Source organism: Macaca nemestrina, chromosome 7, assembly GCF_043159975.1.
Source record: "Macaca nemestrina isolate mMacNem1 chromosome 7, mMacNem.hap1, whole genome shotgun sequence".
NCBI lineage: Eukaryota > Metazoa > Chordata > Mammalia > Primates > Cercopithecidae > Macaca > Macaca nemestrina.
This window is the reverse complement of record NC_092131.1, coordinates 12584103-12600734: the sequence shown is the minus strand read 5'-3', so window position 1 is coordinate 12600734 and position 16632 is coordinate 12584103. Positions and strand designations below refer to the sequence as shown.

General features: G+C 46.4%; 1 protein-coding gene across 7 annotated transcripts in view; it reads right to left on the bottom strand.

Annotated features, from left to right (window-relative positions):
• The window catches only part of LOC105467476 (calmin), a 133196-nt gene that overhangs the window by 17982 nt on the left and 98582 nt on the right, over positions 1-16632 (bottom strand). For all 7 annotated transcript variants that reach the window (XR_978913.2, XR_978914.2, XM_011717089.2 and 4 more), the window contains 6 exons: positions 12606-12701; positions 10571-10654; positions 7258-7350; positions 4827-5017; positions 2293-2486; positions 1007-1089 (listed from right to left, as the gene is read on the bottom strand). Coding sequence is in view for 5 of the 7 variants with exons in the window: in XM_011717089.2 (XP_011715391.2) it covers positions 1007-1089; positions 2293-2486; positions 4827-5017; positions 7258-7350; positions 10571-10654; positions 12606-12701 (741 nt within the window). In the remaining 2 variants the exon portion in view is untranslated. The remainder of the gene's footprint in view (positions 1-1006; positions 1090-2292; positions 2487-4826; positions 5018-7257; positions 7351-10570; positions 10655-12605; positions 12702-16632) is intronic.

The window sequence follows — 16632 nt, the reverse complement described above, 5'->3', positions numbered from 1 at the left end:
CGTGTTAGCCAGGATGGTCTCAATCTCCTGACCTCATGATCCGCCCGCCTTGGCCTCCCAAAGTAAGGCAGGCTTTTCAATGATCATTGTCTTTTATGATTTTTAACACTGATAAAAATCTGGTAGATGCTAACATGTTCCATCTGACATCTAAAAAAATCAAGAAGCAGATCCATTTTATAAGTAAGCATCTTTTATAATCTTAATAAAGTTCGTCATGGGAAGAGGTTTGTGAGAGGCGTCACTTTCCATCCTGCTTTGAAACTTAACGCATGTTACATATAAATAGTTCCACCCTTATTTGAGGTTTTGCTTTCCGAGGTTTCAGTCACCCATGGTCAACTGTGGTCTGAAAATCTTAAATGGAAAATTCCAGAAATAAACAATTCCTAAGTTTCAAATGGCGTGCTGTTCTGAGTAGTGGGATGAAATCTCTCACCATCCTTCTCTGTCCTGCCTGGGACTTGACTCGTTCCTTTGTCTAGCGTATCTACGCCATCTACGCTACCCGTCCATCACTCACTCAGTAGCTGTCTGGATGATCAGAGATCAGCCGTCATGATATCAAAGGGCTTGTGTTCACATAACCCTTATTTTACTTAATAATGGCCCCAAACTGCAAAAGTAATGATGTTGGCCCATGGTTATAATTGTTCTATGTAACTATTAGTTGTTGTTAATCTCTTTCTGTGCCTAAGTTATTAAACTTTATCGTAGGTACGTATGTATAGGAAAAAAATGAAAAAATGGTATATATAGGGTTCGGTACTATCCAAGGTTTCAAGCATTGACTGGGGGTCTTGAACTCTATCCCCTGCATATGAGGGGGGACTGCTATCATTCTGAAATTAAAATGTGGTAAGGCCGTGCTCAAGGGACTTGGGAGCAACTGGCGATTTTGACTGCTACTTATACAGAGCAACGCTGCCCACGTCCCTGCTTTGTCTGATGGCCAGCAGATGGAAATGTATGGTGTCTGAATTAAAGGTAAGAAAAGCAAACATACGGCTTCCAACTCTGGAAAACGTTCTAGAAACTGTGCCACGTAAGTCACGATAGACTGCTCATCCGGTGTGTCAACCATGATGTCTGTCGAGAGAGACACAGGAATTAGCAGGAGATACAAACACACACGCTTTCAATAGTATTCCCGGATGCCTGATGGGGAAGAATCCCAAAGATCATTGAGGGTTTTTTCTCTTTATTTGCCACTTGAGGAACTTTAGGCTCAAAGAGGGTGAATCACTTGACTGAAATCTCACAGCTGGCTGAAGAACAGAGAAGCAAGGATATAGAATCTAGGGCTTCTTATTCCCCAAATTCTGTCCCTTCTTCCTTGCTGTTTTAGTCCCTTCCACAGCGAGCAGCCAGCTCACTGCTGGTTCCATGGGCAAGGATGGTGAACCAGGCAGCCTACATATGGTACAGGGAGTCCTACGTTAGCCTAACCCACGTGGAAGGCAACTTCACAGAGACAGCCAAACCATTTAAACAGGCATGGACTCTTCTCCCGTGTCATTCTGCTAATGAAACCTGGTCCTTAAGGAAATAATCTGGGATGCACATCGAGCTTTATTTAGTAAGATGTTCACTGTGGTGTTGTTACATATAAAAGGAAATATTTCAGAAACAACCTAAATGTCTACCAGTAGTGAAAGAGCTAAGTACATTTTTTTTTTTTTGGAGACAGTCTGGCTCTGTCACCCAGGCCAGAGTACAGTGGCACGATGTCGGCTCACTGCAACCTCCACCTCCTGGCCTCAAGCGATTCTCCTGCCTCAGCCTCCTGAGTAGCTGGGATTACAGACTGTGCTACCACGCCCAGCTCATTTTTGTATTATTAGTAGAGATGGGGTTTCACTATGTTGGCCAGGCTGGTCTCGAACTCCTGACCTCAGGTGATCCACCCGCCTCGGCCTCCCAAAGTGCTGGGATTACATGCGTGAGCCACACCTGGCCACTAAGTACATTTGACTATGCCCACTAGATGAACTATTATGCAGCCAATAAAAATATATAATAATATATTGTAGCAGTATGTAAAATACTTATGACATAATGTTAAATAAAAAAGCACAGAATTATACATACAGTAAATGATACCAATTATGTAAAAATACAATTAGAGGCATATAAAATATTGGAAAAATATCCATATGATCTGAGTGGTAGAAATACAGGAGACAAAATCTTCATTAGATTTTTCTGTATTTTTCAGATTTTCTACATGGGACGGCAAGTGGTACATTTGTAAAAAAAAATTATTAGAAAGAAAGAGAGAACCACTGCTACCTTCTGGCTCCAGGAGCCTGGGGATGTGCAGGGCATCCTGTGCGATGCTGAAGGCCTTCTCCAGATTTTCTCGTGTGGAATTTTCCAGGGCCTGTTTCATGTCCACTAGGCTGGGGTCAATGGCCTTAATCACGGCCAGGAAAGCCAGCCCACTCCTCCAGCTGCCCGCAAAGTCCTGCACCGCCACGCCATACCTGAAAGAGACACAGCAGCGGCAGCCGGGTTGCTGGTTAGGAAACAGACTCAAAGGAACAAGGTCAGCACGCAGCAGCCATGTGGGTTTCTGAGTGGGGCAGAGCCGCCGACCTCGCCAGGTGAAGATGCCTTGGTCCCTGAGCATGGGAGAGCTGCCCTGAACCACTCACATTTCCATTTCCAGCCAAATGGAGTAGGACGGTATACATCGAACAAAGAGGCGAAACAGGACCCTGGATTCCCCAATTCCCAGACACATAAAGGACCAACTGTATAGACCATTCCTTGTATCGGTGACATTGAAAACATAACAAGGACGTGCTGGGCCATAAAAATGGAACCGGAAAGACACAAGTTTGTGCCTCAGCTGTCCACTGTGCTTCTAGTGCCATGGCCTTGGGCAAGTCAATGAGCTCTCTGAGCCTCAAACTCCACACAGTGAACTTGCTGGGGCTTCTGTGGGGAAAGTCAAGCCTGGCCCCAGAAGAATGGCCATGTCATAGGGTCAACCTAATATGCAACGTTGGGAGCCCAAGAAAGCCACTCACTAAATGACAGCTACTATTATCAGTAACAGAAATAAAAGCATCATTGTAAAAGTGGGGGCAGAGAGCTTTCATTCTATTTTGTAAAATGGAGGCTGCCTCAATTTTTAAAAGTACAAGTGAAGGACAAAAGAGGAGAGAATCCTGCCAGGCACTAATTTCCTTTAGAATCCATCCTGTGACTCCACCAATCCCTCAACCGTGGTCAATGAACTCTCTTAAAACAACAACAACAACAACAACAACAACAAAAACCCAAGCACCTTTTTATTTAGAAATTATTTAAGACCTAAAAGAAATTGCAAACACAGTACAGAGAGTCCCTGTTCTTTCCCTAGCTTCCTCCAGTGACAGCATCTTATGCTACCAGGGTATGTTATCCAAACCAGAACACCAACATTGGTCCAAGATAATTAAGCTATAGACTGCATCTGAATTTCACATTTTCACAGGTGTTAATTTTCATGGGGGTGGTGTACAGATTAATGTAACCACCACAACAGAGAAACAGAACTGTCCCATCACCCCAAGACACTTCCTCTCCCTTACAGTCACATCCTCCTTCTACCCTAACCCCTGACAATGAACCCTTTTTTGGTTGGTTTGTATGTAAACAACATTTAATGGTGGTTCACATTTGTCAGTTTCAATCTACCCCGTGTGATCTCTCCATCAAAACTCTAAAGGTCCAGCCTCTCTTCCCTCTTTTATTTCCACACACAGGGGAGAAAGGAATCAATATTTGTGACGCGCTTAATATGGGCTGGCACCGTGCAAGGTGCTCTTTCATGGATTTCATGGATTTTGCCTAATTGTCCTGGAAGGCAGTGAGTGATAGGATACCATTTGCAGTTGGGGCTTGGAAAAGTAAATGATTTATCAGATCTCAACCAGTCTGCATGTTGAGGAGCTGGGGCAGCCCCAAGCTGGTTAGGTTCCCACCACACTGGTCTGGCATGTGTGCCCATGGCCCGGGGGCTGTGGGCCTGCTACTGGTAAAAAGGCCTGATACAAAACTGCTCAAATCACTCTGCCGCTGGCGTGGGGTGACTCAGGGCCGGAACTTGGCTCCAGTTCCCGTCTCGATTTTGGAAGATCCGACCTAACTTTGAGTATGTTACAGCCTTTATTATTACTATCTTTAAAGTAGGTACAGACTCTGGAAGACACCCTGAAGCTTAAATGCATACAAGTCATTAGAATCCAAGAGACATGCCTGTTTTGGGAGACAACATGATGAAAGTCCCTCTGATCTGTATTCAAATCTTCTCATCAGCTTTATGCAAACCAAACATTCTGCCAACTGCATTTTGTGTGTACTGCAAAACCCAAAAAATGCAGTGCTTCCTGTTCTGATATTTATTTATTTATTTATTTTTGAGATGCAGTCTCGCTCTGTCACCCAGGCTGGAGTGCAGTGGCGCAATCTCAGCTCACCGCAAGCTCTGCCTCCCGGGTTCACGCCATTCTCCTGCCTCAGCCTCCCGAGTAGCTAGGACTACAGGTGCCCGTCACCACGCCCGGCTAATTTTTTGTATTTTTAGTAGAGACAGGGTTTCACCGTGTTAGCCAGCATGGTCTTGATCTCCTGACCTGGTGATACACTTGCCTCAGCCTCCCAAAGTGCTAGGATTACAGGTGTGAGCCACCGCGACTATCCCCCTTGTTCTGATATTCTATATGAAGCAATGGGCACATACATAACTGGCACCTTAATACATACTAGTTCTCCTTTCTTCTGCCTGAAAGCAGCTAGTTAAATGAAGTGGCGTGGGGAGAGGGGCTGCAGCTTACTTTCTCGTTTTCCTCTGCACCCACGCCAACAGGGCTTTGATGGCCTTCCTCTGGTCTTTCACGGATATTGCCACGCTCCTCTCTGCAGTGGGTGTGGGTGGGAAGGATGAGTCTGAGTCTGTGCCCCCTGAGCCAGGGGACAAGCTGGAAGATGGAGAGTTTCTGCTGAGGTTGCCTGTGAGCTCCTTAATCTGGAAGGAAAATGACATTTCAGACCCCAGCAACAGACCCACCCTCTCAGCAACAGACCCACCTTGTCTGGCGGGTGGCCACATGAACCGTGGCTGGAGGGAACAGCTCATGCAGAATTGGTTCTCTGAATGCCGAGAAACCTTTTCTGATGGCTGTGGCAGGGGACAGGCAGTACTTGCGATGGCGTGTCCATTTCCTGTGGCTTGTGGTGCCCGTAATTACACTATACAGGGAGGACTATCTTTTCCTGGAGTCTTTGCAGCTCCAGCCAGCACTTCGTACCAGGTCTTCCTGACTCAACTCGACCACCCCTTTCCTCTCACTGCCCATCACTCCCAGACTTCACGGAGCTCTTTCAAGCCCCACTGCCTCTGCTCATCCTGCCCTTGCTGCCTCCATGTCCCTTCCCTCCGTGAACTCCTCTCATGAGGACTTCTGTAAGATATGCCGAACCCTAGGCTCTACACCAGAGCTGTTAGAATCAGAATCTGTTTCAATACCACCCTTAGGCAATTCACACACACAGTAGGTTAAGTCTAACTTAGTTTGAAGGATAAGTAGGAAATCTAGCGTACTCCTACTCATCCTTCAAAACCCAGCTCTAGTGTCACTTCTTCCAGCAAGTTTTCCTTACTCCACTCCCCCATCTGAGCTAGCTGCCCCTGCTTGGAGCTCTAGCATCACCTTCTGCCATATAGGATTGACTCGTCTGTGATCCCAAAGGGTCATGAGGGCAGGGTCTTTTACTTTCAGCACCTGGCACCTTGGAGAAACTCAGTAGACATTTGTTAAATAAATAAATGAAGCCCTAGGGCGGTGGATTTAAGTTCTTGACTTTTACTACATCTTCAGGATGTTTCCAGAATCTCTGAGGAAGTTTAATAACAGATAGCAGTAATTGAAGCACACATATAACACATGGTGGCTGCGGCTTCTTATTTCTTCTTCTTCTTTTTTTTTTTCTTTTTCTTTTTTTTTTTTTTTTGAGACAGGATCTCATTCTGTTGCCCAGGCTGGAGTGCAGTGGCATGATCATGTCTCACTATAGCCTTGAACTCTCAGGCTCAAGTAATCCTCCAAACTCAGCCTTCCAAGTAGCTGGGACTACAGGCACACACCACTATGCCTGGCTAATTTTATTTTTTGTAGAGATGGTGTCTTGCTCTGTTTCCAGGGCTGATGTTGAAATCCTGGGCTCAAGTGACCCTGCCGCCATGGCCTCCCAAAGTTCTGGGATTGCAGGCATGAGCCACTGTGCCTGGCCCACATGGCTTCTTTTGATGCTCACCACCTATTATGACCACTGCTCCCATTTCACAGACACAGAAACTGAGGCTCAGAGAGAGAGAGTCTTTTTTTTTTTTAAGTTCAGGGTTCACCCAGAACAGGAACTACTGTCTCCAGACCTTGTTTGTGCTCATGCTTCTCTGAAATGCAGGCATTGAGCCAAAATCCCAAGCAAATCATGCCCAGGTGGATCACTTTCACTCTTGGGAGGGTAATCGAACAGTGAACCACGAGTTTCTATTCCAAAAGTGAGTGGGCTCTAGAAAACGAGATACCAGCTCTCTCCTGACAGGGAAATGAACTTCAGCACAGTTTAAAATGTTATCTTCCGATGGGTTGATGGGTGCAGCAAACCACCATGGCATGTGTATACCTATGTAGCAAACCTGCACGTTCTGCACATGTACCCCGGAACTTAAAAGTTTAATAATAAAAAATAAAATAAAAATAAAATGTCATCTTCTTACTCCAATCACAGATCCAGTTCTTCCTCTATAAAATCTGCATTTCCAATTAGAGGCTGAAGTTGCAAAGAACGGAACAATAAGGTCTCGCCTGTTATTCTTCTTCCTCAGGCATCTTTAGTACAAGCTCTTTAATCATCTCTAAGGAACACTGAGTGATTTCAGCAAAGTAACTCTACCAAGTTCCATTTTTGGTCAGGAGTATTTCCCTAGTTCTTGCAACACTTTAGAACAAAGTCATTTTTTGAAGTAAATATTTAACTCTTCCAGTCCCAAGAGGATGGCTATTCTCTTCTAGAGAACTCACACCACTTTTAAAATCACAGGGACTGTAGCAACCAGATGCTTCTGGTGCTTTTTCAGTGAGTAGAAAAGATAAAATCTGCCATAAACTAAGCTTCACTGCCTCCTTCGATCTGGCCCCTCTCTTCTGCGGCGCTCAGCAGACAAGATCATGATTGTGTGTTTTGGAAAGGAAATGATCTTACCTGGAAGAAGAGGATTATGTTCCATATCAGCCCAAGAACCAAAGAAGGGTTGCCATCTGCTATTTCTGCTGCATCGATGCTAACCAGTTTTACCTGGAGGGAAGCAATTTATGAACTTAAAGGGGGGTGTCCAGGGAGGATAACACATGTTATTTTCTGGTTCTCTGTGTGTGTGTGTGTGTGTGTTTGCATAAGCCTGTTTTTCTTACTTACCCTGCCATTCTCAAGGACACTCAGCATGCAAAAGTGTATTTAATTAACACATACATAGCACTTACCACGTGTAGCCTCTATTCTAAACTCCTTACAAATATGAACTCATTTTATACTCACAATAAACCTATGATGTAGGTGTATTAGTCCGTTCTCACATTGCTGCAAAGATACTACCTGAGACTGAGTAATTTATCAAAGGAAAGGGGTTTAATGGACTCCCCACATGGTTGGAGAAGCCTCACACTCATGGCGGAGGGTGAAGGGGAAGCAAGACACATCTCACATGGCGGCAGGCAAGAGAACGTGTGCAGGGGAACTCCCCTTTATAAAACCATCAGATCTCAGGAGACTTATTCACTATTATGAGAACAGCATGGGGAAGACCTGCTCCCCTGATTCAATGACCTCCCACCAGGTCTCTCCCACGACACTAGGGAATTATGGGAGCTACAATTCAAGGTGAGATTTGGGTGGGGACACAGCCAGACCATATCAGTAGGTACTTCTATTGTCCCTCCAGTTCAGGGGAGGGAATTTCAGAGAGGTGAAATATAACATGCCCAGCATCACACAGCTGGTAAGGTTTCAGTCATTCTTTTCCAAGAGAGACGGAAAATGTCCGGTAGGTCTGTCTGCTACACAAACACCACCACACCTGGATTTAGCATGTCCTTGGAACAAATACAGAGCACCGACACGCGCAATCATGGATGGTGGGTGGGTGAGTTGACTGCTAATTAGAAATAGTATACTGGGATAAGGTTTATACCCAGGGTTTCTGCACCATTAGAAAATATCCCACTGATGAGTTGAAATGTGCCTCTTGCAGAAACACTTAGCTAAGGTCTTATCTATGTATTTAACTATGTTCTGACCACAGAATGATGCTCTTGGTAAATCCCTGAGGCCAACCTGGCATCTGGACCAGCAGCATCTGCATCACTTGGGACCCCTGTGTTAGAAATGCTCATTCTCCCCTATGCCTACAGAATCAAAAACTCTGTGGGTGGGCCCAGAAATCTGCATTTCAACAAGTGCACCAGGTGATTCCAGCGCATGTTCGGGTTTGAGGATCACTGCCCTAAGTCATCAGTTCATTCCACAAACAAAATCTGAGCACTGGACACAGATTGGGGCTCTGCAGATCTCTCTAAAAAGGGCCAGAGAGTAAATATTTAAGCCTTTGCAGGCAACACTGGTGTTTGTCACATTTTTTTCTTCTTTCTTAACAATGTTAATAAAGCAAAAGTCATTCTTCAGGAGAAAGAGAGGAGAAATAAAGTCAAGATACACTATCAGGTCCACACTGCAAAATTCTGCCTGGCAGACTGGGGAAAGAGAACCTGAAAAAAGCATCTCATACAAAACCTTTTTCTTTTTCCTCTATTTCTTTTCTCTCTCTCTTCCCCTCAAGGCTTTTTAACCTGTCTGACATGGGTCTCTGATCCTGAGTTCGTCATGGGTTTCCGACAACACCAATCAGTTAGGCCTGGGCTTGCCTAATTGAGGGAGAGTTCTGGGTTCCCTAGCTGCAGCCTGTTTTGAGGGCAGATGCCAAGAATATAATTCAGACAACACAGGCTCATCACTGGCAGGTCGGAGGCCAGGAAGGAAGCTGTCAATACTGTGAATAACACAGTCGATCAAATTCAGGTTCAATACTGCGTCCACATTCATCACGAGCACACGTCCTGCATGATGGATCACCCATGAGAACTCGCCTGCTCCTCTCCTAAGCCTCTGCTCTGACAGCTCCTTCTGTTTCTGTGGCTTTACTGAGCACATTCCAGTCCAGGGGAACCAAAGCTGCTAGTCAACTTGATCACCCCGACCTTGCCTTTCACCTGGGGGAAGCCCAAATGGCAAGTGACAGCTGTGGCCCTCTAAGCTGAGGTTTCAAAGTGAGGAGATAGAGCTGCCTCATAGGGATGCCATAAACACTATGGTGCACCATCCCAACAGGGGAAGGGCAGGGCTGAGCAGGGAGCCGCTGGCTCTTGGGAGGGCCATTTAGAGAACAAAACCCTCCTGAGGTGCCTAGTTCCCTCAGAGAACTGGGCTGAGGGAAAGCAGTGATTGCAGGCAGTACAAGGTCCCAGAGAGCAGATATTTCCAAAGACTGTGGCTTGGGTGCCCGGCCGCCATTTTGTTTTTGGTGGTGAATAAAAAAGTTAACAGCCAGACTTCAGTTAAGAGCTTCAGGGACAATGTTTTCCTCCTCTTGTTCCTCCTAACTCAGCTGGTTTTGCCAGACTGAAAACAAGCGGGACTAACTGGTTTATGGAAATATCCCCTCTCCCTCCTGGGAGAAGGTGGGATCACACCTAGTTACCACATGGGTCGGGTGATAACTCAGGGGCCTGCTGAGTGATAACAGCCATCCCGAGAATGGAGAGTGCTTTTCACAGGTCAGTTCCTTTAGTGTTCACAATATGCCCATTTCAGAGATGAGGAAGCTCAGGCTTAGAGAAGTTGAATAACTTGCAAGTCACAGAGCTGGTCCTGCGGGGCAGCCCATCTCTGACATGGGCATAAAACTGTGCTCTGAGGCGTGATGAAACGTCCTCCCTGCTGAGCCACCCCTAACTGCGTGTGAAGAACGTGGAGCAGAGTTCCAGGCACAGAAAAAGCTCATTGGAGTCTAGAAAGTTACATCAAGATAGGGAGAATTTTATACTTTTTTTCCCCCTGGCTCATTTAGCCCCCCTCTTCCCCTTTCTCTCCCATATTCTAAGTTCCAAGAGAAAGTTTTACACTTGGACATGCTCGCCATACTCTTATTCAAGGGAATGAAGGAGAAAACGTGAACTAAGTTATAAATATCTGAGCCAGTCAGCCGCTCTGCCTTTCCACGACTGAACGTCCATCAGAGTTTTAATCCTGATGGCTGCAAAGTGGGTGGGCATGGAGTCAGGGACTGCGTTCCCAACGGAGGGGTCATCTGAGTGATTTCTGTGAAATTTAAGCTTAGTTTAATCTGACCATTTTAGATCAGTCCCCATCTCACGCTTCTCTTGCGACCAGCACTGAACTTCAAATGACATCCTTTTCCTAACAGGACAAGCTCGTGTTAGCAGGATGTGCTTCAAACACTTACATTGCTATCTTCCAAAAACTTAAGTGCTTTCGCTATGTTGTTCAACCGAAAAATGCGATGCGACGAGGATTTGTATTCATGCAGCTATAAAACAGAACAGAACAAAACAAGCACATTAAACCTACGCAGGCACTTCACAATGCCCAGCGGTGCCGCTCGGTGTGCTTTGCTTTTTTCACATCAATTTCAAGAAAAAGCTCACAACTAAAACCCACCTGGAATGCATCCAAACTCACACAGGTGCCTCTCAGGACATACAAATGTGACATCAGAGAGCTCTCAAAGGTCAGTCTTATTTACAGTACTTGGGATTTAACTCACTGAAGTTGGTGAGTTAGGGGGAACCGAAGTGGGTCAACAAGGGACAAATTTGTCAATTTTTTCTCTGGGACCCAGCTCCTGGCTTGTTAGATTCCTCCCTTCTCCTGAGACCCTCGTTAATATGTTCGCTTCCCTGAACTGCTGCTTGTGTTAGGACAGGGAGCATTGGCTGCCAGCATCACTGCTCAGCTGCTAAATCATCCAGCCAAGGTCCTCCCCAGTGGCGGCAGATGTTTCTGTTTTCTAGCCAAGAGTTTTGTGGACAGTTATCCCAGGTCGAAAGAGAGAAAAAGGCAGAGAGACGTCTGCGGAAGCTAAAACTCTGACAACATTAGCTCTACATACCAGGAATGCCATCACAGCCAACTCACCCTGAACTGAACCGCATGGATGCTCCTCCAGGTTGGGGGAAGATTGCATTACAAGACAAACCAGTGGGTCAGTTCTACCAGGTGTGAAGTGCCAGGCCACGCTCATGGGGAAGTGGAGGACTGTTCTTGGCTGGGCTCCAGAATCAAAGACTCCCCATGGAGGCCCACCAAGGACACAGTAGCTGGTGACCAGGGCTCTGGCAACAAAGTGGGGAGCCTGCACTGCTGGGAGCATAAGCAAGGGACTAGAAGGTACTTTTTCAGGAAGTCCTTTGGGGACCCTGCTCATGGTGAGATCCTCTAAGAAACCAAATACTGTGGAGAATTCATCACATAATATTGCATAGCCCTCTGCGGGCGCTGCTAATAGGTATCTTGTGTTTTGCCACTGGGAAAGCAAAGGTGGGAGGGTTAAGAGGTCTGATAAGATACCAGCTACATTATATCTGAGAAGAGAAGCAGGGACTCTTGACTTTAGACCTACAGTTAAGGACAGACCCAGGACATTCTGTGCTGGCTGAGCTATGGTTTGGTAGAGTCGTGACCCCATTGCTGCACCTTTGTGTTAGGTACAATGGGTTGCCAAGGCCAAATCAAACACTGGACTCTGGAACAGGCTTTCTCAACCCTGACACTTCTACCATTCTAGGCTGGATCAGTTTGCCCCCTCATGGAACATTTCATCATGTCTGGGAGCTTGTTAGCTGTCACACATGGGGGTGATACTGTTATTTAGCAGTTAGATACTAAATGTCCTGTAATGCACAGGACATCTTCCCACAACAAGAAACTATCTGACCCAAATGTCAACAGTGCCAAGGCTGAGAAACTCTGCTGTCTGTGAAGAGAACAAGGGCCAATCTGCACACAGCAGACGGATGCAACACGGAGAAGTCTGGCTAATGTCCAAAGTGGAATGAACGTCCATTCCAGCTGGCTCAACTTCAATCATACTTAAAAGAATGTTCTAGAAGCCAGCAGTTCTAGTTTTAGCCTTAGGGTGGTTGATAAAAGGCCTTTTTCTTCCAATTTTTCCAATTCTTAGCAATCCTTTTAGTTTATATAATGGCTGGCTGGCTAAATTTTAACTGTTTAGTTCTAAACTTAAGCCTTAACAGACTCACAGAAAACACTAGCCATTTATTTTCTAAAATACATTGACTTAAAAAAAAAGTACTAGTTCGTTCCACATGATTATATGGCTCGTAGGCACTAATAAAAAGAGTCACCGCTTCAGAGTTTCTTAGTGTAGGGTATGTCCAGGTATTTGTGTTGAAAAGAAAACCTCAACAGTGTTTTCCTTTGCATTTTCTTTCTTTCTGACCCTTCTGTAACATACGTACCAGATTCCGCCCAGACAGGACTTCTAACAAAGCCATTAGGATTTTGCCATCTTGTATATCGACGAATAAATCTTTAACTTCTAGAGGTGGGTTGCACTTTGAAAGAGAAGGGAAGAAAGTAGCCAATTAGCAACCTGTGTATCCACAAAGCTATTTTCAGAGATGCAGCTTTCTGCTCAAGAGAAAACTTCCAAACATCCAGCTCTGTTTACAGGTAGAAACGCCCATCCAAGGAGGTAGCAGGCCCATCCCCCTGGAGGTGACACCCGGGCAGCAGGGCACAGCCACTTGGCAGGAAGGCTGCAGAGAAGATTCACCAACAGGCGGTTGATCAAACAGTGACCCTTGGGGGCCCTTCAAACCGAAGATCTTAGATCCCAAGTTTAGATCACATCCACATGCTTAAGGGCAGAAAGAAATGGCATATCTTGACCATATCCTTCTGTAGAATAAAACAATTCTATGAGGGCTCATGTGAAATTACCTAGTGCAAGCCCTTCGTTTTATTTTATTTATTCATTTGTTTTTTTGTTTTTTTGTTTTCTTTGAGACAGAGTCACGCTCTGTCACCCAGGCTTAGGAGTGCAGTGGCACAATTTCGGCTCACTGCAACTTCTGCCTCCCGGGTTCAGGTGATTCTCCTGCCTCAGCCTCCCGAGGAGCTGGGATTACAGGCACCTGCCACCATGCCCAGCTAATTTTTGTAGTTTTAGTAGAGACGGGGTTTCACCGTGTTGGCCAGGCTGGTCTCCAATTCCTGACCTCAGGTGATCTGCCCACCTCGGCCTCCCAAAGTGCTGGGATTACAGGCATGAGCCACTGCGCCTGGCCGCCCTTCACTTTAGACTGGGAAAAACAGGTTCAAAGAGGATGAGTGATAGTCGCAGCATTTGGTCAAGCTAGCTGTTCGGTATTGTCCTGTTTCCTGTATCCAGCCACAAGGGCCGAACGCTAGCGCACCCTAGATCCACATGGCAATGACAAGACCCTGGCCAGTTACTCTCCAGGCTTCAGTCCGGTGTCAGTCGGGCTCCTCCATCTCCAAGACTGCTTTAGTCTTCAAAAGTGTGCCCTCCTGAGGTGCCCGTCATTGCTTCACCAAGATTTAGACCAAATTTGGTGGTGGTGGGACCCTTACCAGGGGAAGCCAGGAAAGGGGGCTGGTGTGTGAGAACTGGCTAGGAGGGCGTGCAGCTGGCAGGATGCAGCTGACCTGCTGAATGGCTCGATGGTTGGGTGAAGGGAAGGATCCTTTCCTCACCCCACGTGTGTAGGCTCACTAGGAACTCAAAGGTTCAGAGGTCGATTTACATGTCTATATGTATGTATATGTGTATTTATATGTTTAGGTACAAAAGCAATTCAAGCTCATTATTACAAATCAAACTCATTAAAGTTGTACCAAAAAAAAAAAAAAAAACAGCTGCATGCTACTCCTCTATTCCTCCACAAAATCCAACTTCCTGAGATAAATCAACATTGCACCTCTCACATGAGCCAATGAGAAGCAAGGCCATTAGACACACCTGCGTTCAAAGCCAAGTTCTACCTTGACAGCAACTTGGCCTTGGGCATGTCCTTTAACCTCCCTGGGCCTAACCTGACCTTGCACACTTGCACAAAGACAGTGTATTTGTCTGCAATGTCAGGTGAGGAATCTGGCCCTCGTCAGAGGGCTGGGCTGGAATGCAGTGAGATCATGCAGGTAGGGAGCCTGGCACAGCACCCACCTGCCCAGCCCAGTACCACCTGCTGACTGCTAAGTGGCTTCCTGCCTGCAGAGCCTTGGATGCCCTCCTCAGGAAGACATTTCATTCAGAAGGCGTATGCCTTGTGGCCATCAGTGGAAGGGAGATGTCCTCAGTTGGCGGCCCCTTCGTAGTGAACGGCTCTTGAAACACCTTCTCTCTGCCCCACTCGCTCATTTTCTGGGTTCCCTGGGTCAGTAAACAGAAGCCCCAGCCTCAGTTCCCATAGACTACTTCCTTCTCCCTAAGGGAAAACGCAATTCCCTAAACAGGATCTGGAGTGTGGAGGGGGGCCTGGGAAGGAAAACAGACAGAAGTGCCCTGGGCTTTCCTCTCTGGGCCTAGACCTGGAAGGGGTCTGCTGTCCAGGTGGTATCCACTAGGAGCTTGGCTGGACATGGCCGAAAGAACTGGCTGGAACTTGTGGGTTAGATGCTCCAGTGCGAGGATTTGCAAACTCTGTTCCCTGGAACCTTAGGCTTCAGCAGAGCAGCTTTAGGATATCCTATGGGAGGGAGGGGGGTGGAGGAGGCAGCTGATCCCACTACACCCGCTTTAATCAGAGAGGCTCAGCTCTTACTGGCCTGTACAGTCAGCCCTCAGTATCTATACGGGATCGGTTCCAGGACTTCCCTCGGGTACCAACATCTGCAGATGCTCAAGTCCCTGATATATAATAGTAAAGTAATTGTATATAATCTATGCACATCCTCCCATATATACTTAAAATCACCTCTAGATTACTTATAATACCTAATTCAGTGTAAATGTGATATAAATAGTTGTTATACTCTATTGTTTAGGGAGTAATGACAAGAAGCAACTCTGTACACATGCAGTACAGATGCAGCTTTTTTTTTCTGAATATTTTTTATGTGCTGTTGGTTGAACCCACAGATGTGGAACCCCAGAGACGGAAGGATGACTACATTTATGGTTCTAGGTAATGCTTTGCTTGAAGAAAGATTTCTACTGTCTAAACAAGCTTGATAATAACTCCTCTTAATCGCAACAGAATCTCCGGGAGCAGGGTCCAGAAACTTGCATTTTTCTTCTTCTTCTAGCATCTTCTTCTTCTTTTTTTTTTTTTTGAGATGATATCTCGCTCTGTGGCCCAGGCTGGAGTGCAGTGGCATGATCACAGTTCACTGCAGTCTCAAACCCTCAGCTCAGGTGATCCTCCCATCCCAGCCTCTTAAATAGTTGGAACTACAGGCATGTGCCATCACGTCCGGTTAATTTTTAAAACTCTTTGTAGAGATGGAGTCTCTCTGTGTTGCCCAGCCTGGTCTCAAATTCCTGGGCTCATGTGATATCCTCCTGCCTTGGCCTCCCAAAGGGCTGGGATTACAAGCATGAGCCACCATGCCCAGCCGAAACCTGATTCTTAATAAGCTCCCACCCCAGCATGAATTCCCTGTTTACCTTTTTGTACTGGGGGCTTTGGCAAGGTTAGAGCACCTGGTCTGGGTGCTCTCTCTGCTCCTGGGTACAGGGGAAGGCTGGGCACTCACATGGGAGACAGGATTAATGGGGCGTGGAGCTCCTGAGGCCAATGGGAGGGTGGTAGCCATAACCAGCCAGAGACCCAGGGGCAGGAAACAGCGGAACTGCGGCCCAGCCACCCTTTCCCTGTGGGAAAGCCTCCTTCCCGTGGCAGCCATGGAGGGCCTGTGTTTCATTTTTTATGGAGGAAGGTGGCATTTCCTTACCCTTTATACGAGTCCCTTTACCCCCAGTTAGTCAAAATACAGGGCAATTCCACCCGCAGGTGCATAGAAAAAGGCTTCGCTTCAAGGGCAACAGTGACTTTGAACCAAAAGGCAAATTATTTTCTTTGCAAACTGCTGCAGCTCCTTGGGCACATTCCACCCTGAGCATGACGGGATCAGGTTACTGAGGCTCTTACGGAAATGTTATTCCTGCTAATGCGAGGCAGAAAACGCGAGACCCGAACAAAATACCCCCTGATAAATGGACTAACAAAATTTCCAGTTACCAGCCCTGGCCGTGGCCAAGCCTTACTTCTGAGTTAAACCTGAAGAATAATTTCCATTGACAGTTCCTGTAAGAGCCTCAGCAGCAGCAGCAAACAAGGCCTTGGCCGGAGTCCATCCTGTGAGATGGCAGGGGGAGAAATTGAACCCGCGCCAGGGAAAACACTCCTTGGGCCCCAAACGCTCCGTGGGCTTCATGAGATCGGTATGGCCGAATAAACAGCACCCCCAGGGCTTTCTTCATGATCTAACTCCTTCGGTAAATTAAGGAATTTTTCCAGA